At 48.3% G+C, this 26183-nt stretch overlaps 1 protein-coding gene across 4 annotated transcripts in view; it reads right to left on the reverse strand.

Annotated features, from left to right (window-relative positions):
• Ankrd27 (ankyrin repeat domain 27) overlaps positions 1-26183 on the reverse strand; it is a 34702-nt gene that overhangs the window by 4895 nt on the left and 3624 nt on the right. For 2 of the 4 annotated variants that reach the window (XM_069998542.1, XM_069998544.1), the window contains exons 2-25: positions 25762-25891; positions 24581-24691; positions 23531-23687; positions 22469-22623; positions 21106-21165; positions 20965-21018; positions 20798-20863; positions 19671-19747; positions 18107-18228; positions 17163-17241; positions 16716-16848; positions 15496-15588; positions 14415-14542; positions 13738-13820; positions 12605-12720; positions 11621-11713; positions 11125-11322; positions 8909-8968; positions 8067-8186; positions 7256-7300; positions 6224-6346; positions 4363-4560; positions 3569-3688; positions 793-954 (exon numbers count right to left, since the gene is read on the reverse strand). In XM_069998542.1, coding sequence (XP_069854643.1) covers positions 793-954; positions 3569-3688; positions 4363-4560; positions 6224-6346; positions 7256-7300; positions 8067-8186; positions 8909-8968; positions 11125-11322; positions 11621-11713; positions 12605-12720; positions 13738-13820; positions 14415-14542; positions 15496-15588; positions 16716-16848; positions 17163-17241; positions 18107-18228; positions 19671-19747; positions 20798-20863; positions 20965-21018; positions 21106-21165; positions 22469-22623; positions 23531-23687; positions 24581-24691; positions 25762-25863 — 2655 coding nt within the window. In that variant the 5' untranslated portion in view covers positions 25864-25891. Of the gene's footprint in view, positions 1-792; positions 955-3568; positions 3689-4362; positions 4561-6223; positions 6347-7255; positions 7301-8066; positions 8187-8908; positions 8969-11124; positions 11323-11620; positions 11714-12604; positions 12721-13737; positions 13821-14414; positions 14543-15495; positions 15589-16715; positions 16849-17162; positions 17242-18106; positions 18229-19670; positions 19748-20797; positions 20864-20964; positions 21019-21105; positions 21166-22047; positions 22242-22468; positions 22624-23530; positions 23688-24580; positions 24692-25761; positions 25892-26183 lie in introns of those variants that run through there. The other 2 variants (XM_069998543.1, XM_069998545.1) reach the window with 2 other exon arrangements.

The raw sequence follows: 26183 nt of genomic DNA on the forward strand, positions 1-26183 counted from the left end.
CACACACACACACACACACACACACACACACACACACACACACACACACACACACACACACGAGCTGGAAATGTAACAGGCCCTGAGTTCAAGCCCCAGGACCATCGGAAAAAAAAAAAAGAAGTGGAAATGTGGCTCAAGCGGCAGAGTACTATCCCTGAGCAAAAAAGCTCAGGGTCAGTGCCAAGGCCCTGAGTTCAAGCCCCAGAACAATCAAAAAATTCCATTCCCCTGTGCCAGTGGCCCACACCTCTAATGCTTGCTACTCCAGTGAGATCTGAGAATCATGGTTCAAAGCCAGCCTGAGCAGCAAGTCCGTGAGACTCTTAACCACCAAGGAAAAGCTGGAAGGCTGGAAATGTGGCTTAGTGGTAGAGTGCTTGCCTAGCATGCTTTAAGTCCTAGGTTCAACTCCTCAGTAGCACATACACACACAAAAAAAGCCAGAAGTGACACTATGGCTCAAGTGGTAGAGCGCTAGCCTTGAGCAAAAGAAGCTCAGGGACAGTCCCGAGGCCCTGAGTTCAAGCCCCAGGACTTGCAGTAAAGAAAAAGCTGAAAATGAAGTTGTGGCTCAAGTGGTTGAGCACTAGCCTTGAGCAGAAAAGCTCAGGGACAGTGCCCAGGCCCTGAGTTCAAGCCCCAGGTCCAGCACCAACAAAAACTAGAAGAAAAGCATGACAGCAAGCTGTGAGTAAGAAGTGGGTCCAGCATAGAAGACGAGATGTGGGAGACAGTGGTGGCCAAGCTGTCCCAAACTGGGGTTGCGCAGTTCCTACGCCACGTGCTCACCTGGTCAGCGCAGTCTATGGCTGTGCGCTGCCTCTTGTTCATGATTTGAACCGATGCTCCGTGGAGCAGAAGCAGCTCCACCACGAACACATGGTTTCCTATCACTGCCTCGTGCAGGGCCGTGTTGCCCTTACTGTTTGAAGCATTCATAGAGGCCCCATGCTGGAAAACAGAACACCAGGAAGGGACGGTGAAGAATTCCTGCACAAAGGCCAGGCACTCTGGTTTATACCTGTCATCCTAGATACTCAGGAGGCTGAGATCTGAGGATTGTGGCTCCAAGCCCGCCCAGGTAGGAAAGCCCATGAGACTCTTATCCCCAGTGAAAAAAGCCAGAAGTTGCTGGGTGTCGGTGGCTCACGCCTGTAATCCTAGCTACTCAGGAGGCTGAGATCTCATAATCACAGTTCAAAGCCAGCCTGGGCAGAAAAAGTTCATGAAACTCTTATCTCCAATAAAACCACCAGAAAACCAGAAGTGGTGCTGTGGCTTAAGTAGTAGAGCCCTCGCCTTTATCTGAAGAGCTGAGGGACAGCGCCCAGGCCCAGAGTTCAAACCCCACGACCAAAAAAAATTAATAAAAGCCAGAAGTGGAGCTGTGGCTCAAGTGGTCAAGTGCTAGCCTTGAGCACAAAAGCTCAGAGCCAACACCTAGGCCCTGAGTTCAAGCCCCCAGGACTAGCACCAAAAAAAGAACTCTTGCACAAAAGGTGGCAGTACTTCGGTGTTTACTATAAGATTCTTCCCAGGTTCAGTGGTAGAGCACTTGCCTAGCATGCATGAAGCCCTGGGTTTGATTCTTTAGTACCGCAAACCCAGAAAAAGCTAGAAGAGGCACTGTGGCTCTCAAGTGGTAGAGTGCTAACTTTGAGCAAAAGAAGCTCAGGGACAGTGCTCAGGCCCTGAGTTCAAGGACTAGGACTGGCCTTGAACATGTTAGGAAGACATCCCTGTGGCATTTGTCACTGCAATGGGAAGACCAGAAGCCATCCACTCATGTAGTTACTAATGGACCAAAACATGGCTTCCTCCATATTTGACCACTGTTTTTTATTTGGGGTATTGTTGCTTAAATTCAGGACTTCCTGTATGCTATACAAATGTTCTTCTACCTGAGTTAAACTCCCTGTCCAAAAATCAAGATTTTCATCAGTTTTTTGTTTGTTTGGTTTTTTTTTAGTGTTAAATGAAACAAAACAGTGGGAATCTAAAGTTAATCTTTTTTTTTTTTTTTTGTCAATTGTGGGCTGGGCACTGCCTGAGCTTTTTTTTTATTTCTTTAATTTTTTTTTCCGGTTTTTTTTCCCAGAGTTCAGTCCCACAACCCCCCCAAAAAGGAAGAATATGTGTATAGACTAGTGTGTATGTATAGACTAGTGTAGTGGCATGCAGCTGTAATCCCTGCATCTAGGAAGATGAGGCAGGAGGATTAGGCCCCCAGAGAGCGACCTTGTCTCAAAAGGGAACATGAATAGTTGCAGATTGCTATTGTTTTGTTTCATTCAACATTTAAAAAACTGAGATGCTGGGTGCTGGTAGCACACATGCGCCATCCAAGCTACCCAGGGCTAAGATCTGGGGATGGAGATTCAAAGCAATGAAGCACCTAAAAACTAGAAGTAGAGCTGTGGCTCAAAGTGGTAGAGCACTAGCCTGGAGTCAAAAAAGCTCAGGCAGGGGCTGGGAAGGTGGCTCAGTGGTAGAGTGCTTGCCTTGCAAGCCTGAGGCCCTGGGTTCGATTCCTCAGCACCATATAAGCAAAAAGAAAAAAAGCCAGAAGTGGCGCTGTGGCTCATCTTCCTAGATGCAGGGATTACAGCTGCATGCCACTACACTAGTCTATACATACACACTAGTCTATACACATATTCTTCCTTTTTTGGGGGGTTGTGGGACTGAACTCTGGGCCTGGGCACTGTTCCTCAGCTCTTCAGCTCAAGGCTAGCACTCTACCACTTATGTGGTGCTGAGGAATCTAACCCAGGGCCTCATACATGCAAGGCAAGCACTCTACCACTGAGCCACCTTCCCAGCCCTCTCTTAGCTTTTTTTTTTTTTTGGTCCTGTCCTGGGGCCTGAACTCTGGGCCTAGGCGCTGTCCCTCAGCTCTTCAGCTCAAGACTAGCGCTCTACCACTTGAGCCACAGCGCCACTTCTGGCTTTTTTCTTTTTGCTTATGTGGTGCTGAGGAATCGAACCCAGGGCCTCGTGCATGCAAGGCAAGCGCTCTACCACTGAGCCACCTTCCCAGCCCCTCTCTTAGCTTTTTTGATTAAGGTTAGTCACTCTGCCATTTGATCCACAGCTCTACTTCCCATTTTTGGTAGTCCATTGAAGTTGAGAATCTCACAGACTTTTCCTGCCTGGATGGCTTTGAACCATGATCCTCAAATCTCAACACTCCAGAGTATACACTTTTTTTCTTTAAAGTCCACCCAAGCAGGTTCCTTAACAGATGAATCGGATTTTTCCTTGCTTCTTCTGATTCTACCTTCTGCCATCAACTTATATAACCTTGTGGGAAGAGACGCAGTGACATAGAGGGACACGTTAGGTCACAACTCCACTCATCCTGCTAGGTGAGCAGGGCCTGAGCCTTCAAGCAAAGCCCAGCCCCGTCCTGAGGCTGCCTCCAGAATCAGCATGGACACAGAGGCGCTGGCCCATGCTAACACAGATCCTCACATGACCGCAGCAGGTGCAAGCCCCTAACAGGTGAGTGGCGGGTGGGCTGCTCCAAACACAGGGAAAATGGCCTAGTGGCTTATGCCCTTACCTGTAGCAGTAGTGCTGCAACTTCATGGTGGCCCTCAGCACAGGCACAAATCAGGGGTGTGTTCCCGCTCAGGTCCTTTTTATCAGGTTTCACATTTGAGTCCAGCAGACATTTCACCACCTACTCCAGAGAAGTGTTTCAGCTTTCATGAAAATCCTCTACCTGGATGCTGGTAGCTCACGCCTGTAATCCCAGTTACTCAAGAGGCTGGGATCTGAGCCTCGTAGTTCAAAGCTAGCCCAGGCAGGAAAGTAGGACTCTTATGTCCAATCAATCAGGAAAAACCCAGAAGTGGAGCTGTGGTTCAAGTGGTAAAATGCCAGCCTGGAGCACAAAAGCTCATGGATAGAACCTAGGCCCTGAGTTCAAGCCTCAAGACTGGAACAAAAAAGGAAAAATAAAATTCCTAAAAAAGAAAGGCTCAGCCTTTCTTTGAATGGATCCAAACTTCCCCCAGGACTCCTCTGCATAATAAACATTTGAGAAAATCTTACGCCATTTGGCACAGGCCAAGGGTGGTGGCAAGTCCAATATCTGGCCACCAGAGCCAGCTCTTACTGGGTTCAAAATTGGAACTCATGGCTTTGGGCCACTCAGGTTGATAGAGGGTGGAAGGGAGTCTCTCCATGCCCAGGGACCAGAGTTGTGTGTTCTAGGGTCTGCATCTCAGGATCTTAGGGTGGGAGAAGGAAGCAAGCCGGTCCTCTGGCCAAGCCCTGGCTTTTCTCTGTCCACTGTCACCGGGTGAGGGTCTAGCCAGCCCCTGCGGTCCATGAAGGGGCCAGAAGCCATACCTCAAAGTGGCCCTTCCGGCAGGCCAGGTGGAGGGGTGTGGCTTGCGCCTTGTCTCTAGCACTTGGGCTGGCGCCATGCTTCAACAGGAGGAGAACGAGGTCGGCCCGGCCATGAAGGGCAGCCACATGCAGGGGGGAGGCACCTTCTTGATTGGTCACGTTCACCCCCAGCCCACTGGCAGGAACCTTGGCCAGCTTCTAGCAAAGGCACATGATGGAGAGAAGAGTCGTAAGTGTTCCAGAAACCCACCTGAAAATGGATGCCTTGTGCCCTGGGGTCCAGAATTCCATCCCACTGCCCTGGTGGATCCCCTACTCTTTCAGCCTTGCATAACAGATTCATTTCTCTTTTTCAGTGTTTTGTTGGGATTTTTTTGTTGTTTGGTTGGTTTTCTGGTGCCAGTCTTAGGCTTGAACTCAGGGCCTAGACACGGTCTATGAGCTCTTTTGCTCATGGCTGGTGCTGTACCGCCTGAGCCACAGCTCCACTTCCAGCTTTTTTGGTGGTTCATTGGAGATAAGAGTCCACAGACTTTCCTGCCCAAGCTGGCTTTGAACTGTGATCGTCAGATCTAAGCCTCCTAAGTAGCTAGGATTATAGGTGTGACCCACCAGAACTAGGCTTTTTTTTTTTTTGCCAGTCCTGGGGCTTGAACTCAGGGCCTGGGCACTGTCCCTGAGCTGCTTTTGCTCTAGGCTAGCACTCTGCCACTTGAGCCACAGAGTCACGTCCAGCTTTTTCTGTTTATGTGGTACTGAGGAATTGAACAGAGGGCTTCATGCATGCTAAGCAAGCACTCTACCACTGAGCCACATTCCCAGTCCCCAGCACCAGGCTTTAACTTCTGTGTTTAATAAAACAAGCTCCTGAAAATGAGCCCCACCCCACCCCCAGTGACAGGCAACTCAATAGTCAAAGTCTGTGGCTAGCCCCAGGAAGAAACTGAAACACCTCATCTCACTCCCAACACAAAAGGTAAGGGTAGCACCGTTGCTCCTACCTGTAATCAAACCTACTCAGAAGGGCCAGATCTGAGGATTGTGGTTCAAAGCTAGCCTTGGCAGGAAAGTCTGTGACACCCTAATCTCCAATGAACCAGCAAAAAGCCCTAAGTTGTGGTTCAAATGGTAAACTTTACATCAGTCTTGAGTAGAATAAGCTAGGGGCTGGAATGTGGCTTAGTGGTAGAGTGCTTGCCTTGCATGCATGAAGCCCTGGGTTCGAGTCCTCAGCACCACAAAAACAGAAAAGGGAAGTGGTTCTGGGGCTCAAGTAGTAGAGTGCTAGCTTTGAGCACAGAGAGGCTCGGGGATAGATCCCAGTGTCTGAGTGCAAACCTCAGGTCTGGAAAAAAAAAAAAAAAAAAAAAAGGAAGAAAGAAAAAAGATAAAGCTAAGCAAGAGTGTGAGGCCCTGAGTTCAAGCCCCAGTACATGCACATTAAAAAACAACACAAAAACAAAACGTAGGAAGGACCCAATTGATCGGGACATGCCCTGTGAGGCCTGTAATTATGACGACATTTTTTCCCGGGCTACTAGATTTGAACCACAATCCTCCTAATTCTGCCTCCAAAGTAGCTGGGATTACAGGTGTGACCCACTGTGGACGCTGAACCAGGCCGACAAGGGTCTCTCCTCCAGTCTACTTGAACTGTGTGGGCTCACCCTGCCCACTCGGTGCCACGCAGCAGGCAGCCAGCCCAAACCCCACCCTGCACCGGTGTCTGCAGCCTTCCATCCTCTGCTACGGAGACACCAGCACTGGGGGCCATTTATTCACCGACACTTGGTCATCACTGGCTGAGAGGTAGAGGTGAGGCATACCTCCCCCTCCCTCTAAGGACAGAACAAGAGCAAACCTTCTGAGCTGGAGCACACTTTGGGCACTGGCACAAGGGGTGGCAGAATTCCACACCTGCCACACCAACAGCATCATCGGCTTCATCCAGGTCCTCCTCTGTCCACTCCAGAAGGTAGCGCACCTGGCGGTGGGCAGTAAGGAAAGACAGGGACTAAAGGCTATCCTGAGTGACGCATGCATGCACACACGCACATATGCGCACACACATATGCGTACACACAAAACTGCTGCAAATTGACCTCCACATCACTGTTGAACCACTGAAGACATTAAGACACGGCTTCCCAGAGAAAACTCCGGAGTTCCTCATGTTCGGGCTTTTCTATGTTCTTTCAATGGAAACATAGGGACCAACCTACCATCATCACAGCTCACACGAACTCTTTCTCTTTCTCAAAAAAGGAACAGGTGGCCAGGCACCAGTGGCTCACGCCTGTCATCCCATTTACTCAGGAGGCTAAGATCTGAGGATTGTGGTACAAAGCCAACCAGGGCAGTAAAGTCCATGAGACTCTTATTTCCAGTAAACTACCCAAAGAAGCCACAAGTGGAGCTGTTGCTCAAGTGGAAGAAGGCATGCGCAGACACACACACACAAAGTGGAAAGAAGCCACGCACTTGTAGCTCACACCTGTAATATCTATCACTTGAGCCACACAACTTCACTTCCTGCTTTTTGGTAGTTAATTGGGAAAAAAAGACTCTCATGGACTTTCCTGCCCACACTAGCTTCAAAACCATGATCCTCCAGATCTCAGCCTCCTGTGTAGCTAGGATTACAGGTGTGAGCCATTGGCAGCTGGCTTCTTTGGGCTTTTTTAAATGTGCTTATAATGCTGACCACATTTGGTGAAAACCACAGGTAGTAATCCATGATATTTGGCTTACCAAATATATTAACAGTATCCTCTAGATAGAGTTAAGCAGAGTCCACAACACTTGAGCCTGAGCAGGGAAGACCCTGGGATGTAAATGTTTTACATCCCAGAGCCGAGAGCAAGCTTTAGGCATTACATGTCCAAAAACTCACCATTTCTAGATCCCCATCTGCAACAGCTCTTAATAGTTTTTCTACCTAAATAAAAGGAAAAAAAGAATGTCAGGGAAAGATTTTAATATAAACTAAAAAACCAGAAGTAACATAAATCTTCTGAAACCTTAACAGCCTCTATCTGTACACTTTGATGGGTGATTTTATTTTTTGTTTTTGTTTGGAGCCAGTACTAGGACTTGAACTCCGGACCTCATGCTCTCATTTGGCTTTTTCACTCAACACTTGTACTTTACCACTTGAACCACACCTCCACTTCCAGCTTGTTGGTGGTTCATTGGAGATAAAAGAGTGTCACAAACTTTCATGCCCAGGCTGTTTTTTGTTTTTTTTTGTGAAAATACTGGTTACAATTACATGGGCAAGATAATGAGTACATTTCTTATCAAGCATTGTAGCCTCCTCCTTTGTTTCCCCTTCCCATCCCATCCTCCCCCCACCCCTCCACCCAACCCTCCTCCCCCCCCCACCAAAGTTGTAAAGTTTGTTTTCCACATAACGACTTGTACGTCTCATTGTTGCAATGGATCCACCTGTATCCCTAGTTAAACGATTTGTTTTTTCCCTTCCCCTCCACAAATTATAACATCAAATACAGTGAAAGCAGGGGTTATACCGTGGGGGAGGGCCCAGGCTGGTTTTGAACCAGTGATCCTCAAATCTCAGTCTCCTGAGTGGCTGTGATTACAGACATGAGCTCCTAGCACCTAGCCAGGCTACAGCTCTTTAGCCAGCCACCATGATACTAGGATCCCAGAATCCTCTTCACCATCTCCTACCTGAGACTCACCTCTCTGAAGTCCTTCTTGGCCTCTTCTTGCCGAGAGCTCACCAATGCTGAGGAGAAGCTGGAGGTGGATGAGTCCTGGCTGATGGAGTCCATGGAGCGCTGAGGGGACTGGGAAGGGACCTAGGAGGAACAAGAGACGTGGGGCTGGGGTTGGAGGCATGGCTCCAAAGTTGGTAGAGTACTAGCCAATGAGTAAAAGCCTCAGGTACAGAGGTTGAGTCTCAATCTTAGACAAAAAAAAACAAAAAAACAAAAACCCAGGTGCTGGTGGCTCGTGCCATCCTAGCTACTCAGAAAGCTGAGATCTGACCATCACAGCCTGGGCAGGAAAGTCCTTGAGACTCTTATCTCCAAAGAACCATCAGAAAACTACAAGTAGCGCTGTGGCTCTAAGTGGTAGAGCACTAGCCTTGGCACAAAAGCTCAGGGACAGCTCAGGCCCTGAGTTCAAGCCCCACGACTGATTTTTTTTTTTTTTTTGATCAGTCATGGGGCTTGAACTCTGGGCTTGGGCGCTGTCCCTCAGCTCTTCAGCTCAAGGCTAGCACTCTACTGCTTGAGCAATAGTGCCACTTCCGATTTTCTAGTGCCACTTCCAATTTTCTAGTGGTTTATTGGAGATACGAATCTCATGGACATTTCCTGCCCAGGGTTGGCTTTGAACCTCGATCCTCAGATCTCAGCCTCTTGAGTAGCTAGGATTACAGGCATGAGCCACCGGTGCCCAGCTATGACTGATTTAAAAAAGAAAAAAAGGAGACAAAGGGCTCAACAACCTGTGAAGCCATAAGAAGAGGCCAAGGACACCACTGTCAGCAGGCAGCCTGGCTTGAAGGACTTACCTCACCAAGTGTGGGCCTCCTGTCTGAGGGCAGCTGGTGGGCTTGCATTACAGACAGAATCTGGAGGACAAAGAGGTAGGGAGAGCATTGAGCAGAGGCCCCGCTGCCTGCCTGCCCTGCAGAAAACAGCACAGCCAGCGTCCTGAGGCCCTCATAACAAAACCAAGAGCCAGAGTGAGTGGGAAGTTACTGGGGTACACAGCAGATAAACCTGGCTCCTCAATAAGAATGAAGAAATGCTCAACCTCTCTAGCCATAAAAGAAATGCAAATCAAAACAACATTGAGATTCCACCTCACCCCAGTCAGAATGGCTATAATCAGGAATTCTAATAACAACAGATGCTGGAGGGGATGTGGACAGAAGGAAACCTTACTGCATTGTTGGTGGGAGTGTAAACTTGTTCAACCACTTTGGAAAGCAGTATGGAGGTTCCTCAAAAGACTCCACATAGAACTCCCCTATGACCCAGCAATCCCACTTTTGGGCATTTACCCCAATGATCACCAACAAGACCATACTAAAGCTACCAGCATTATTTACCATAGCTAAGATATGGAACCAACCCAGATGCCCCTCAGTAGATGAATGGATCAAGAAAATGTGATATATACACAATGGAATTCTATGCCTCCATCAGAAAGAATGACATTGCCCCATTTGTTAGGAAATGGAAAAACTTGGAAAAAATTAAGTGAAGTAAGCCAGGCCCAAAGCAACATAGGTCCCATGGTTTTCCTTATTTGCAATAACTAGTATATGTCTGAGACAAGCAGAAAAGGTCAGATAAGGTGATGTTAAGCGAAATGAACCCCAAGATAAAGACACAAGTGGTTTTTTCTTTCTTGCTATTGTTTCTAACGTATTTATAAGATACCACATGATTTTTGCGTTGCTTTGTATGTCTCTCCCCCATGGCATAACCCCTGTTTTCACTGTATTTGATGCTGGTATGATTTGGGGAAGGGAAGGGAAACAAACAAAATGTTTAAATAGGGATACAGATTGACCCACTGCAACAATGAGCAATGAGATGTATAAGACGCTATGTTGAAAAACGAACTTTACAAGTTAGGCATGGGGGTGTCGGTGGGGGGATGTAGTTGTGGAGATGGGAGGGAAGGGATGGGAAGGGGAAACAAAGGAGGAGGCAACAATGCTTGATAAGAAATGTACTCATTACCTTGTTCATGTGATTGTAACCCCTCTGTACAGTATTTTCACAATAAAAAACTTATTTAAAAAAACAAAAACAAAAACCTGGCTCCTCCACTGCCACGGATTTCCTGTCCAACGCAGAGTCCGTTTTCCCTAGAAGATCTCAAAGACTCCATCATTCCGGGCACTGGTGTAGGATGCCTGTCATCCTAGCTACTCAGGTGACTGAGCACTGAGGATCATGGTTCAAAGCCAGCTCAGGCAGAAAATTCGGATTCTTTTTTTGTATGTGTGTATGCTGATCCTGGGGCTTGAACTCAGGGCCTGGGTGCTGTCCCTGAGCTTTCCTGCTCAAGGCTTTCTTGCTCTACCACTAGAGCCACAACTCCACTTACAGCTTTTTGCTGGTTCATTAGAGATAAAGTCTCATAGACTTTCCTGTCCATGTTGGCTTAGAACTGTGATCCTCAGGTCTCAGGCTCATGAGTAGCTTGGATAACAGGCTTGAGCCACTGGCGCCCAGCTAAAACTTGATTCTTATCTCCAATGAACTACCAAAAAGCCAAAGTCAAATGTAGCTAAGCTAGCAAAAGAGACAAGAGCCTAGGGTCTGAGTTGAAGTCCCCATGATGATACAAAATTTGAATAAGTATTAAAATAAAGCTAGGGGCTGGGAAGGTGGATCAGCGGTAGAGTGCTTGCCTTGCATGCTTGAGGCCCTCGGTTTGATTCCTCAGCACCACATAAGCAGAAAAAAAGCCAGAAATGGTGTTGTGGCTCAAGTAGTTGAGCGCTAGCCTTCAGCTAAAAAGCTAAGGGATAGCACCCAGGCCCAGAGTTCAGGCCCCACGACTGACAAATAAAATAAAGCTAGTCATATTGAAAGCCATTAAGTAAAAACCCAGGAATAGTGAGGCCCTAAATGAAGCAGAGAGGAGGCAGGCCACGTCTCATTTTTGTTTGTTTGGCCCTATGGCTGTGTGCCCAGTGAGGCCGCTCTATCACCCTGACCCTGGTTTATTTTTTGGTTGTTTTTTAGTTGTTCCATGGCGGGCTACCTTTGCGTTTAATGCACACTGCAGTGGTGTTTCTTTCATTCTGTTCTGGACATCCGTGGGAGCCCCATTCTGCAGGAGCGTCTCGATGATGCCTTGGTAACCCCAACGCGCAGCTATGTGGAGAGGTGTGTCTCCTTTCTCGTTGCTGATGTCCAGTCGGCACGACTGCACGTCATAGTATACCAGCGCCTTCACACACTGCAAAGCAATGGGACAAAATGGCTGGGTGCATGGTGGCGCACACCTGTAATCGCAGGTGCTCAGGAGGCTGAGATCTGAGCACCATGGCTCAAAGCCAGCCCCAGTAGGAAAGTCCGTGAGACTCTTAGCTCCAATGAACTAGCAAAAACCTTGTAGTGGAGGTATGGCTCAAGTGGTAGAGCACCAAGACTTGAGTGAAAAATCCAAGGGACAGAGTCCAGGCCCTGAGTTCAAGCCCCATGACTGGCATTTCTCAAAGGAAATGCTGAGTGACAGTAGATAGGAAATGACGTACGTCCTCATGGCCGTGGGTGCAGGCCAGGTGGAGTGGGGTGTGGCCGTTGTTGTCCTGGATGTCGGTACTGGCCTTGTAGTGAAGCAACAGGAGCTTTGGGGGACAAAAGACATCAGCTGAACCCCAGCAAAAGGCACAAGCCCTGACCTGGAGCTCAAGCCCCATTACAGGAAAACCTAATAATTATTATATTATTTTACACATTATGTTACATATGCATATAACATTTATATAACAGTGATATATGTATGTAGTATATTAAAATATATTTATAAATTTATATATGAACACATTATATTTATAGATTTATATAATTATTAATGTAGCACTATTCTATTATACACTGCATATAATTTGTATTATAACATATATGTAAAAAAAAAACAAAAAACATATATGTTGTATACTTATACATTATGTATTATGTTAACCTATAAAACATTTCTCTATTATATATTTTTATATTTTATATTACTATATGATACCTACTATATATATTTTATTACTATTATTAGTATTATATAAAGCTACCTTCTATGTATCAGAAACATAAGTGAATTTTGGGTTTGGAATTGGATCCTATCCCCAACAGAAATCATTATGCACATGTAAATCCCAAAATTTCCAAAGGATCTGAAATCCAAAACATCCTCCGCCCCCCCAAGTGTTTGGCAGATAGCATTGCTCAGCCTGTGCTATTATTAAAATTATGCCCCCCCTCACCCTTCCACCAGAGTTTGGAGACATGGAAGGCAAGCATCTAGAGCCCTGTCCTTCCCTCTGCCAGATGATCAGACGTTTCCCCAGTCAGCCCAGGGCTGTGGTCCAGCGAGGCCAGGCAGGCTCCCCACTGCCCTGCGAGGACAAGGCCTGTGTGGCTCAGAGAAGTGTGGCTCTGGGAGCAGGCAGCACAGGATACACTGCCGGACCATCTGCCTTGCAGATCTGAGCTCCTGTGGGCACTGTGCCACCCCTGCCACTCACCGTCACGCTTTGATAGCCCTTCTGACATGCCAGGTGCAGCGGGGTAGCACCGTGGTAGTCTGTGGCATTCACTGCCGCGCCCTTGGACACCAGCAGGTCAACGAGTGACGCCTGTCCTGTATAACAGAGGGATATCAGGCTGGGGAAGGGAAGAGAGGGGCTGCCCGGAGAAAACAAACCCACACACATGCTCCCCCTCTTGGGCCAGGCATGACAACTGCTAGGTAAGAGCCAGAGCTAAGAAAGGCGCCAGTGGTTCACAGTTGAAACCCCTGCTACGCAGGCAGTGTTGGGATGTTTTGTTCTGTTGGTCACATGTGCTGGGTAAGGGGCCTGCCACTGTGCTACATCCCAACCTTGTACTTTTCTCCCTTAAAAGTCTAGCTGGGCACTGGTGGCTCATGCCTGTCATCCTCAGATCTGAGGATCGTGGTTCTAAGGCAGCCAGGATCAAGAAAGTCCATGAGACTCTTATCTCCAATTAATCAACAAAGAGCCAGAAATGGAGCACAAATGGTAAAGTGCCAGCCTTGAGCACAAAAGCTCAGGGACAGCACCCAGGCCCTGAGTTCAAACCCCAGGATCAACATGTATACACACAGACACACACAGACACACAGACACACACACAGACACAGACACACACAGACACACACACACACACACACACACACACACACACACACACACACACACACACACACACACACACACACACACACACTAAAAAATTCATTTATTGATGCAGTTTTGCTACGCTGCCCAAGCTGACCTTGAACTTGTCTCCTTCCTGCCTCAGGATCCCAAATAGCTGGGATTACAAGTAAACACCATTATGGCCCCTGACTCCAAAAGATTTTCTAAAGGAGAGCTGCCACAACCAACTTATCATTCTCAATGAGCTGAGACTCCAGCTCATGAGGTGCAGGCTCCACGTAGGGAGAACCATGCACAGAGTCCTCCGGGCCAGGAGGGGGTGCAGTAGCCAGCAAGGCCTGGGGCCATTTGCTACTCTGCCCTTTCCCGGCCCAACGAGTGGACCCAGGACACAGCACCTGCTGCATCGCTGTCAGCTGGGCTTCCCTGGGGTCCCAGGGTTCCAGAACCCACGGGAACCAGCCACAGCCACCTACCGCACAGAGCAGCCATGTGGAGAGGCGTGTAGCCACTGTCATCTCTGGAGAATGGAGTGACAACTGAGGGATCGTTCATCCTGCTGTAATCAGAGACAGAAGACACAGCAATGAACCCTAGGGGAGATAGGGCGAGGCTCTCCCTCGGCCATGACAGACTAGCTGGGGTCAGGGACCATAACATGAACCAAACATTCGATGCCACACTCGTGACGGGGAGAACCTTGAAACGTCCCACCCTGAAGCCGGTTTCCCCAGGCTGGGCAAGCCCTACAGTAGCCTGATTCCCTGAACGGACAGACACAGCCGATTGCAGGTGCTGGTGGAGGCGGGCAAGAGGCGGTAAGAATAAAGAATAAAGCCTCCATCCCCAGGGCATGGAACACCAATGGAAAGTTCCACCAAACCCCCTTGTGTGATCTCTTTCTCCTCTGTTCTTTTTGGTGCCAGTCCTGGGGCTTGAACGCAGGGCCTGAATGCTGTACCTGAACTTTTTCTGCTCAAGGCTGGAGCTCTACCACTTGAACCACAGCTCCACTTCTGGTTTTTTGGCTGGTTAATTAGAGAGAAGTCTCCTGGACATTCCTGCCCAAGCTTGGATGCACAGATCTCAGGCTCCTTGAGTAGCTGGGATTACAGGCATGGGGCACGGTGCCCAGCTCCCAACACCCTCTTACCCAGACACAAGTTTCTCGCAGTCATCACAGAAACACAGCGGGTGGCACATTTTCTGGATGACATCCCTGTCATAGTCCTGTTGGCTCAGAAGCTTTTCCACTTCCTTCTGGTTACCGGATGCAATGTGCTGAAAAGCCACATCCCAAATGCTGTCATTCTTCTCCAAAACCACCAACCATTTGCAGACTTAGTGTGCATGTGCATGCTTGCACACACTGGCAGTGGGGCCTGGGTGCCATCCCTTCGTTTTTTTCACTTAAGGCTGGTGCTCTACCATGTGAGCCACAGCTCCACTTTCCAGGGTTTTTTTTTGTCAGTTGTGGGGCTTCAACTCTGGGCTTGGGCGCTATCCCTCAGCTCTTCACTCAAGGCAAGTGCTCTACCATTTGAGCCACACTGCCAGTTCTGGTTTTCTAGTGGTTTATTGGAGATAAGAGTCTCATGGACTTTCCTGCCCGGGCTGGCTTTGAACCGCAATCCTCAGATCTCAGTCTCCTGAATAGCTAGGATTACAGGTATGAGCCACTGGCGCCCAGCTACACTTCCCAGATTTTTAGCTTCACTTTCTGGATTGTTTTTTTTTTTTTTTTTTTTTATGTGTGCCAGTCCTGGGGCTTGAATTCAGGATCTGGGAGCTGTCCCTGAGTTTTGCTCAAGGTTCCACTTCCAGCTTTTTTGCTGGTTCACTGGAGATAAGCATTACATGGATTTTCCTGCCCGAGCTGGCTTGGAACCAAGATCCTCAGGTCTCAGACTCCTTGGTCGTTTGGATACAGGCATGAGCCACTGATGCCTGGCTTTTTTTTTTTTTTGGACACTGAAAGCTGGGCCATTTGCCCATGAAAAAGCCCTGGGGGCTGGGAAGGTGGCTCAGTGGTAGAGCGCTTGCCTTGCATGCATGAGGCCCTGGGTTCGATTCCTCAGCACCACATAAGCAAAAAGAAAAAAGCCAGAAGTGGCGCTGTGGTTCAAGTGGTAGAGTACTAGCCTTGAGCTGAAGAGCTGAGGGACAGGCACAGAGTTCAGGCCCCACGACCGGACCAAAAAAAAAAAAGAAAAGAAAAAGCCCCAGGACCTTACCTTAAACAGGCAGTCAGTAGGAGTGGAAGCCATCTGTGACAGGAAGTTCATTTTCTGCTTAAGGAACAGTCTGTCCCCCAATCCTTCAGACTCCTACAGGAAACAAACAACCTGTGATCACAGGCCAACTAAGCTATCTGTACCGCTGTCCAGGCCCAGGTAAAACCCCAGTCATGTAGCTCAGGGCAGGACAGGACCAGCAGGGCCCTCTCACCACCCTGGTCCACACACTGAGGGAACACAGCAGATTCTCCTTGGGTGGGTGGGGGTGGGGCCATAGAGAGCTGCTGCCTCCAGGGACCAATCAATCTCAGGGCAGTGGCTTCATGGATGTGGAATGTGTCACTTCCAAATGTGGAATGTCCCATCCCCATGCCATCAGCCTCCAGATGGACATCTGGACCCTGCAGGCCCTCTGCACACCTCTGTCCTGGTCTACACTAGTGCCTACAAGGCCCTCCCTATGTTGTGTCAACCAGGGGTTCTGCTATAGTCAGGAAGCCATCTGATAGGCTGGATTCTGCACACCAGTGATCAGTGGGAAGACATGGAACAGACTTGTGAAAAGATCAGGCACCAGAGGTGGAACTGTGGCTCATGTGGTAGAGCGCCAGCCTTGAATGGAAAACGCTAAGGGACAGTACCCAGGCCCTGAGTTCAAGCCCCACAACTGACAAAAAAATTAAAATTAAAATTACAAAATCAGGTATCACATAGAGACCAAAGTCTAGGAAGACACTTCAAATTCCTGGCTGGGCACTGGTGGCTCACACCTGTCATCCTAGTTACTCAGGAGGCTGAGATCTTCAGCTCAAGGTAAGCATGCTACCACTTAAGCCACAGAGGCAATTCCGGTTTTCTTGTCTCATGGACTTTCCTGCCTGGGCTGGCTTTGAACCGTGATCCTCAGATCTCAGCCTCCTGAGTAGCTAGGATGACAGGTATGAGCCACCAGCGCCGGGCTTCCGTGGGACTCTTATCTTCAATGAGCCGGCAAACAGAAGTGCAGCTGTGGCTCAAGTTGTAGCGTACCAGCCTTGAGTGAAAAAGCTCAGGGACAGTACCCAGGTTCTGAGATCTCTTTCTTGGGGCAAAGGAAGGGAATGATGTATGAATGTAGTATGAATGTAAGAATGCTCTTACCTATAGCCAACCCCAGAGCCCCACTAATGATGCTAGGACACCCCCAAAGCACAGGTGGGGTGGGGGGGAGAGCTTACAGGTGGCTTTGCAGACAGGCTCCCTTGGCGGATATACTGGATTGCAGCCTCAATGGAGGTCAGGCAGTATCCCAATTCATCTTTCGCTGAGCTGCAGAATCGGAAGCTTTTCATATAACTCAAATTTGCCATCCTGACAAAAAACAAGCAAGCAGTTTTACTGCCTCAAAACATGATGCAGCTAGGGCCTATGGCTTGCATCTGGGATTCTAGCTACTCAGGAAGCTAAGATCTAGAAGATCATAGTTCAAATCCATCCTGGGCAGGAACCACCATGAACCACCAAAAAGCCAGAAGTGAAGCTATTTATGGCTCAAGTGATAGAGCACTAGTTACAAGCAAAGAGAAGGTCAGGGACAGAACCCAGACCCTGAGTTCAAGCCCCAGGACTGGCACATACACATGCACAAAAAATAAAAAATATTGCAGCAAAAAAGAAAGAGTTACCAATTAGGGATTTCTGTCTTCACAAGCAAATACAACAGAACTGATAGAAGATCATCGGCACACATGGTCTCCAAGTTAACTACAAGGGGAGAAAACACAGTTCAAAGCCAGCACGTGCCTGAAACAGGAGAATCTTTATGAGTGGCCACAAAACCAGGCTCCAGAGAGGGACTTCATCACAGTTTCCTTTCAGGTGTCTAAATCACCTGTCAGATTCAAAGGGATAAAATACACAGCACTAGCTGGGCTTGGTAGCTCACGCTTTTAATCCTAACTCCTCAAAAGGCTGAGATCTGAGGATCCCAGTCACAGCCAGCTTGGGCAAGAAAGTCTGTGAGACTCTTGTCTTCACTAAAACAGCCAAACAGCCAGAAGTGGAGATGCAGCTCAAGCAGTAGGGGACTCACTAGCCTTGAGCAAAAACAAAACCAAAAACCCACAAACATACAAAGAAGCAGCAGCTTAGGGTTAGTGACAGGCCCTGAGTTCAAGTCTTAAGCCTGGCACACGCATGCACACACATATACACACACACACAAAACACATAGCACTGCTAGGTATTGTTGGCTCAGACCTATAATCAAGAGGCTGATATGTGAGGATTATGGTTCAAAACCAGCCTGGGCAGGAAAATCCATGAGACTCTTATCTCCATTCAAACAGTCAAAAAACTGGAATTGGAGGTTTGGCTCATGTGGTAGCCTACCAGCCTTAAGTAAACTAGCTAAGCAAGACTGTGAGGCCCTGAGTTCAAATTCAGGTTTGGCACACACACACCCAAAATTGTTTTTCAAGCAAACAGGTGAACACTGCTGCTTCTTGGTCTGTATTTCCACAGATTGACCCTAGTCTAGCCCTCCAAGACGCGTAGGGCAGCATGCCATCAGGTAGGGGTGTGGGCGCTCCCCCTCCCCACCCTGCCGGCCCCTTCCCCAGGCATGCACCTCTGTGGCTGGGAGACTGGGTGATGAGCTGTATCACCTTCCTCAGGCAGAGCAGCTTCTGCTGTGGGGAGGTGCATTTGTTCAGCTGGGCCAGCTCTCTCTTCGCACGAGGGATGTTGAAGCTGTGAAATCATTGGGAAGGACAACTGCAGATGACTGCAAGAGAGCCACTTCTGGTCCCAAGAACGGAGCTCATATTATCCATCACTTCCAGCCCTTGGTAATGACTGAGAAGTGACTTTGGGTCAGAGGCCAAACAGAACAGGATTTAAATCCTACTCAGGACAGGTGTAGTGGTTCACGTCTATAATCACAGCTACTTGGGAACCTGAGATCTGAGGATCATGATTCAAAACCAAACCAGGCCAAGAAAGACCAGAAGAATCTTATTTCCAATGAACCACCAAAAAGGCAGAAGTGGAGCTGTGGCTCAAGTGGTAAAGCACTAACCTTGGGCAAAAAAAAAAAAAAAAAAGCTCAGGCCCTGAGTTCAAGCCCCAGCCAGTGCTAGCACCAAAAACTAATTAATCAATCCATTTCATTCAGGCTTCCTGGGTGGCTCAAGTGGTAGAGTGACAACCTTCAGCAAAAAAGCTAAGCAAGATTGTGAGCCCAAGTCTGGTACATAAAAAAAATCATCAAGTATAAACAGAATTAGGGGAGCAGCCTAACAAACAGATGAATCCTGTTGCACCAAAACTTTGGAAATAGAAAAATCTCAGCCCTAGGGATTACTAGCCTATAAGAGGAAGGAGCTTGATATTGTCTGAGAGAGAGAGAAAGAGGGAGAGAGAGAGAGAGAGGGAGGGAGAGAGAGAGAGAGAGAGAAAGAGAGAGAGAGGAGAGAGAGAGAGAGAGGAGAGAGAGAGGGAGAGAGAGAGAGAGGGAGAGAGAGAGAGAGAGAGAGAGTGTGTGTGTGTGTGTGTGTGTGTGTGTGTGTGTGTGTGTGTGTGTGTGTCCTGGGACTTAAACTCAGGGCCTAAGCAATGTCCCTGAACTTTTTCTCACAAGGCTATTATTCTACTACTTGAGCCACAGCTCTACTTCCAGCCTTTTGAGCTAGTTTCCAACTGAGATCCTCAGCTTTTAGCCTCCCAAATAACTAGGGTGACATGTCACCGAGCAACTTCATTTCTGCATTCTAATGAAATATAAATTAACTCAGGCCGAATCAACTAATACCTGAATCCTATCTACTCAGGAGGCTGAGATCTAAAGATCTCAGTTCAAAGCCAGCCCAGGCAGGAAAGTCGGTGAGATTATTATCTCCAATAAACCACTAGAAAATCAGAAGTGACTCAAAGTGGTAGAGCACCAGCCTTGAGCAAAAGAGCTCAGGGATAGAGCCCAGGCCCTGAGTTCAAGCCCCATGAGTGATAAAAATTAATTAACTCAGAATTAGGTTCCTCTATGGCAGGATTCCCTTCCGCTGAGGAGTGAGAGGTCCTGCAGGTCATTAATGGTGACCACATCAACTCAGGCTGGCCAATGCCACTGAGAGACTCACTTGTGGGGAAAGACTATACCCCATGTCTAGGGATCCTGACCTGATGTAGGCACTTACCTGAACTCAGGTTTTACACCAAGATCTTTCTGCTGAAGATCTTGAAGGCTTCTTGTGATTTTGTTAAAGGCAGCATCCTAATGACAGATTTTAAAAGGAAGCTTCAGATTTCTTTTATATTTTGGTGCTGGTCCTGGGGCTTGAACTCAGGGCTTGGGCTCTGTCCCTAAGCTCATTTTGTGCTCAAGGCTAGAGCTCTACTACTTGAGCCATGGCTCCACTCCCAAGTTTTTGGTAGTTCATTAGAGATAAGAGTCTCAGGGAGCTGGGTGCCAGTGGCTCATGCCTATAATCTCAGAAGGCTGAGATCTGAGGATCACAGTTCAAAGCCAGTCCAGGCAGGAAAGTCCAAGAAACTCTTACCTCCTATTAATTACAGAAAAAGCCCAGCAGTGGTGCTGTGGCTCAAGTGGTAGAATCCTTGCATTGAGCAAATAAAGCTTAGGGATAGTGCCCAGGCCCAGAGTTCAACCCTCAGGACTGGCCAAAAAAAAAGGCTTATGGACTTTCCCGTCCAGGCTGACTTTGATCTGCAATCCTCAGAGGTCAGCCTCCTAAGTAGCTAGGATTACAGGTATGAGCCACAGGAACCTGGCTAGATTTTTTAAAATTTTGGTCATGGGGCTTCAACACAGGGCCTGGGCACTGTGAGCTATTTTGCTCAAAACTAGCGCTCTACCACTTTGAACCACAGCTCCACTTCTGGTTTTTAGGTGTTCGTTGGAAATAAGAGTTTCTTAGCAGCCGGGCGCCGGTGGCTCATGCCTGTAATCCTAGCTACCCAGGAGGCTAAGATCTGAGGATCAAGGTTCAAAGCCAGTCTGGGCAGGAAAGTCTATGAGACTCTTATCTCCAATTAATCATCAGAAAACCAGAAATGGCATTATGGCTCAAGTAGTAGAGTGCTCACCTTGAGCTGAAGAACTGAGGGACAGTGACCAGACCCCAGAGTTCAAGCCCCATGACCAACAACTTTCCTGCCTTGGCTGGCTTCGAACCAGGACCCTCAGATCTCAGCCTCCTGAGCAGCTAGGATGACAGCTGTGAGCCACTGGTGTGAGGTTAGATTTCTTAAAAAGAAGAGGGCGGAGTTTCCACCCTGCAAGGGGGGCGGATTTGCAACCTACCTCACTTGCTTCCATGGTCCCCACGGATTTAAAGATGCGATCATAGGTAGCATGATGTACATACATCTGGGAAAACAAGGGACTGACTCAGCAACGGAGAATGCCTCCCCACTTCCCCTCTCCCCCCCACTTCCCCCCACTTCCCCACCCACTCTACCCCTTCTCACCTCTACTGCCTGCTTCATCAGATTCATTTGAGCTTCTTGCTTCGCAAGAACCTTCTAGAAAGCAAAAGAAGTGCAGCTAGAGAGCCATAATCTACATGTGGGCCAATGACAGGTCTAGCGTTTGAAAGTCCTGCCACTTACCAAATGAGAGTCTCTCAGAAGCTGCTGGAGGCATTTGGTGTAGAGTGCATTCACTGAGTCCTGTGAACACATGTGCGTGTGTGTGTGTGTGAGAGACAAAGAGAGAGAGAGAGAGATCTTCTTAGAACTGGAAACTGCAACACAGAAGGCTGACTACAGGACACATAACATACTGAGATAAGAAAATCCTCAACAGCTCTATCTTCTGGGTGACAAGCCTGAAGGAGCAATGCAAGCTTCGTGTGTGTGTGTGTGTGTGTGTGTGTGTGTGTGTGTGTGTGTGTGTGTGTGTGTGTGTGTGTGTGTGTGTGTGTGTGTGTGTGTGTGTGTGTGTGTGTGTGTGTGTGTGTGTGTGTGTGTGTGTGTGTGTGTGTGTGTGTGTGTGTGTGTGTGTGTGTGTGTGTGTGTGTGTGTGATTGGGGCTTGAATTCAGAGCCTGGGTGCTATCCCTGAGCTTTTGTGCTCAAAGCTAGCACTCTACCACTTGAGCCACAACTCTACTTCTGGCTTTTTTGGTAAGTTATTGGAGATATGGACTTTCCTACCCAGCCTGGCTTTGAACTGTGATCCTCAGATCTCAGCTTCCTGAACAGTTAGGATAACATGTGGGTGCCACCAGCCCCTGGCTTGCTTCACTTTTTTCTTTCAAGGTGGGCATTCTACCATTTGAACCACATCTCCACTTGTAGCTTTTTGCTGGGTGACTGGAGATAATGTCTCACAAACTTGTCTGCCTAGGGCTGGTTTTGAACTGTGATCCTCAGATCCTAGCCTCCTGAGTAGCTATACAGGCATAAGCCACCTGCACTTGGCTTCAAACAATTTTTTAAAATCAATTGTCAACACCTTTAAGTGTCCATGCATTAGAAGTAGGGAAAAAAAAATCCTGCCTTATGGTAACTTAGATGATAATAACATTCTCTTGGTGCCGGTGGCTCATACCTGTAATCCCAGCTACTCAGGAGACTGACATCTGAGAATCACAGCTCAAAGCCAGCCCAAGTAGGAAAGTGTGTGAGACTCTTTATTTCCAATGAATCATCAAAAAGCCAGAAATGGAGTTGTGATTCAAGCAGGAGAGAGCTAGCCTTGAGCAAAAAAGCTCAGGGTCAGCTCACAAGCTCTGAATTCAAGCCCTAGAATTGAGACAAAAGAAAATTAATTTTAACAACACTCATATTTCCACTTCTCCAGGATTCTCAAGTTGTGGTAGTTGCAAATGCCACTTTTATACTTAGACTCATTTAAACACCTCACCAGGGGCAGGAGAGGGCATAGCTGGGAAAGGGGAAGAAGGACATCTGGGCTCTGAGCTGGCTCAGACAGAGCCACCAGGCAGAGATAGAAAGACAGGGCCACTGACTATGAGGTGACGAAGGCTCTTTCTGTCACATTCCCGGGATGTCCGGTGGAAGCAGGCGATGTTCTTGTCAAACCTCTCAGAGTGTCTTCCCAAAAATTCTCTCACATCTTCAATGGTTTTCAGGAAAAATGGATCCGAAGGCACTGAAGGCTCTTCTAAACAAAAAGAAGAAATAGCCGGGCACCGTTGCTCACGCCTGTCATCCTAGCTACTCAGGCTGAGATCTGAGAATCGTAGTTCAAAGCCAGCCCAGGCAGCAAAGTTCATGAGAGTCGTATCTCCAATGAATCACCAGAAAATCTGTAACTCAAAGTGGTAGAGCACTAGCCTTGAGCAAAAGAGCTCAGGGACAGTGCCCAGGCCCTGAGTTCAAGCCCCATGACTGTTGCACACGTGTGTGCACATGCACACACACACACACACACACTAAGAGTCCCAAAGAGAAAGTCAATGCTAAAGTTCTATACAGCTCAGGGATGGACATTCACACCAGATTTATCCCAGACATGGTGAAGCTGACATGGAATTGTCTAACACCCAACCAAGGCAACCATTCATGCACCATACCCCCAGTCCACTTCTCTTTAGCAAGACATGACTTTAAGGCCTAGAAGGGATTATCATGAGCAGTTCCTAAAGGATTTTACAATGCTATGCTATGCTTTATGTGTGTGAAAGAGTCCTGGAGCTTGAAATCAGGGCCTGAGCACTGTCCTTGAAGAGAGAGAGAGAGAGAGAGAGAGAGAGAGAGTGTGTGTGTGTATCATAGAGCTTGAACCTCAGGGCCTGGGTGCTGTCCTTGAGCTCCTCAAGGCTAATGCTCTACCACTTTGAGTTACAGCACCACTTCCAGTTTTCTGGTGGTTAATTGGAGATAAGAGTCTCACACATTTTTCTGCTCAGGCTGGCCATGAACCTTGATCCTCAGATTTCAACCTGAGTAGCTGGGATTATAGGCATGAGCTACCAGTGCTTGGCTTTGTGTCATCTTTCAACATGTGTGCATGTGTGTGTTTTAACCTTTCAACATGAAGCTCAACATGCATGCTCTCCCCAAAGTACCTGGGCCTCCCCTCTTCTCCAAAGGATGGGCTATACACAGGATGCTGAAACTTTCTTCTTTTTCATTGTAGAAAGTCTCTTCAAAGAGGATGGGCACCGGGAGGAGACAAGAAAACCCAGCTCCTAGTTTAATCCTGTTTCCTTGTATAAAGACATCCTGAAATAGAGACAGTGATTAAAATTTAAAATAAAATAAACATGGGGGAAAAAAAGTTAGCCAGGTGCCAGTGGCTCACGCCTGTCATCCTAGCTACTCAGGAGGCTGAGATCTGAGGATCAAAGCCAGTCCAGGCAGGAAAGTCCATGAGACTCTTATCTCCAATTAACCACCAGAAAACTCGAAGTGGTGCTGTGGCTCAGATGGTAGAGCGCTGGCCTTGAGCTGAAGAGCTGAGGGACAGCACCCAGGCCCAGAGTTCAAGCCCCATGACCAAAAAAAAAAAAAGAGTTAATAGTTGGCTAATCTGGGAAAGAGTTCAAGAGCCTTTCAGTGTTCTTTGAACTTTACTCAGCTTTCTGTGGTGGGGGAATTAAATTAATTCAAAATGTGTGTGTGCGTGCACACACATACCTATGTATGCTATTTGAGGATGGGGTTTATTTTATGGAGACCGGGTTTCACTATGTAGCTCAAGCTGGATTAGAACTTTTGATCCACATCCTTCAGCTTCCTGAATGCTGGAATTATAGGTGTGCACTACCATGCCCAGCCAGAAGATGTGTTTTTGTTTTGAACGAGACAAAATATCCAAGAAACTGCCTCAGCATCTCAGCCTGACAGGGACCTCACTAAAGAGGACGACCATGACTCCACAACCCTCAGGAAAGGGCCCACCTCAATTGCGGGAGAGGCAGTCTCCCAGCCTCCAAGCCTCACTGGTACCACAGCCTTCTTTCCTCTAAGGCTCCATTACATGGGCGGTGTCTCCCACCCCCACTGGTGCTGTGTGCCTGTCACAGCTGGCATTTAAACACAACGTCTGTGGAAGGATTGGAAAACAAGATTCTCAGCCCCTCCAAATACTGACGAGCCACTCAAGAAACAAATACCTTTCCATCGAAGGTCTGAAAATGTCCTTCCGCTGGTATCAAAAGGTAGGACTCGAACTGATACGTGGGCTGAAGGTTGCTAGGCAGGCTCCCTTTGCAGGGCACTAAGACCTTGAGAGGATAAGAAAGAGAACATGAGAGCGCTGGAGGAGGGTCCTGGGCAGTTGGGACAGCACAAGAGAGGCTCCAAGCTGGGCGCTGGTGGCTCATGCCTGTAATCCTAGCTACTCAGGAGGCTGAGATCTGAGGATCGCGGTTCAAAGCCAGCCCAGGCAGGAGAGACCGTGAGACTCCTATCTCCAATAAACCACCAGAAAACCGGAAGTGGCGCTGTAGCTCAAGTGGTAGAGCACTCGCCTTGAGCTGAAGAGCTGAGGGACAGCGCCCAGGCCCAGAGTTCAAGTTCCTCGACGGACCAAAAAAAAAAAGAGAGGCTCCAAAGCTGGCTGAGTCATTCCTGGCCGGAAGCTGCTGGCCCAGATGCAGCTGGCAGGTCTCCAGGAGGCCACACTGGCTGACCATGGGGTATATCTGTCATGGAGGTGACATGACAGAAGCAGGCAGACCAAGGATAAAGGTCCTTGTTCATCCTGACTTGGAGGCTGTTGGGCCCAGCAGGTATTTGCTCAGCGTGCCCTACCGCTGGCTCTAAGTACCACCCACCCCAAGATCTGAGTGGCTCTGGAGGCATTGCAGGGACAGAGAAGGGAAAAAGTCATATGGGGCTAAACACCAGTGGCTCACGCCTATAATCCCAGCTATCCAAGAGGCTGAGATCTGGGGATCACAGTTCAAAGCCAGTCTGGGCCGGAAAATCCATGAGACTCTGATTCTGCAATAAACTACCAAAAAGCCAGAATTGGAGCTGTGGCTCAAGTGGTAGAGCCTCAGCCTTGAGCAAAAAAGCCAGGGCAGAGCGCAAGGCCCTGAGTTCTAGCCCAAGAGTCTGTACATGCGCGCACACACACACCCACACCCACACCCACACACGCACGCGCGCGCACACACACACACACACACACACACACACACACGTAGGGAACTGGGAAAAATTAACTCCTGGCTACAATCTCAGGAGGCTTCTTGGAGGAAGCAGCTCCAGGCTGCCCCCAGTTGCTGGTCTACCATGATCTGGACATCATCTGGACCTGGAAGATAGTCCTGAGCATCAGTGCACGTACCACACCGTGGATCTGCGCCACCCTGCTGCACAAGTCTGGCCGTGCCTTCTGAAGAGCCACATAAAAAGGATTTTTCAGGATGTCTTCATCATACAGAGCCATATGGACTTCCCAGGGGTCAGAGAGTCTCCTGGGACAAAGGACAAGAAAGCGGTAAATGACCACCTTCAGGTTTGGGTAGGTTTTTATGCGGGGGAGGGATGTTTTTTGTCAGTCGTGGGGCTTGAACTCTGGGCCTGGGCACTGTCCCTGCACTCTTCAGCCCAAGGCGAGTGCTTTACTGCTTGAGCCACATCCACTTCTGGCCTCAGCTGGCTTTGAACCATGATCTTCAGATCTCAGCCTCCTGAGTAGCTAGGATTACAGGCATGAGCCACCGATGCCTAGCTGTGGTTGTTTTTTTTTAAGTGCCAGTCCTGTGG

The sequence above is a fragment of the Dipodomys merriami genome, unplaced genomic scaffold (genome assembly GCF_024711535.1).
Source record: "Dipodomys merriami isolate MVZ:Mamm:240054 unplaced genomic scaffold, mDipMer1.0.p SCAF_52, whole genome shotgun sequence".
Classification (NCBI taxonomy): Eukaryota; Metazoa; Chordata; class Mammalia; order Rodentia; family Heteromyidae; genus Dipodomys; species Dipodomys merriami.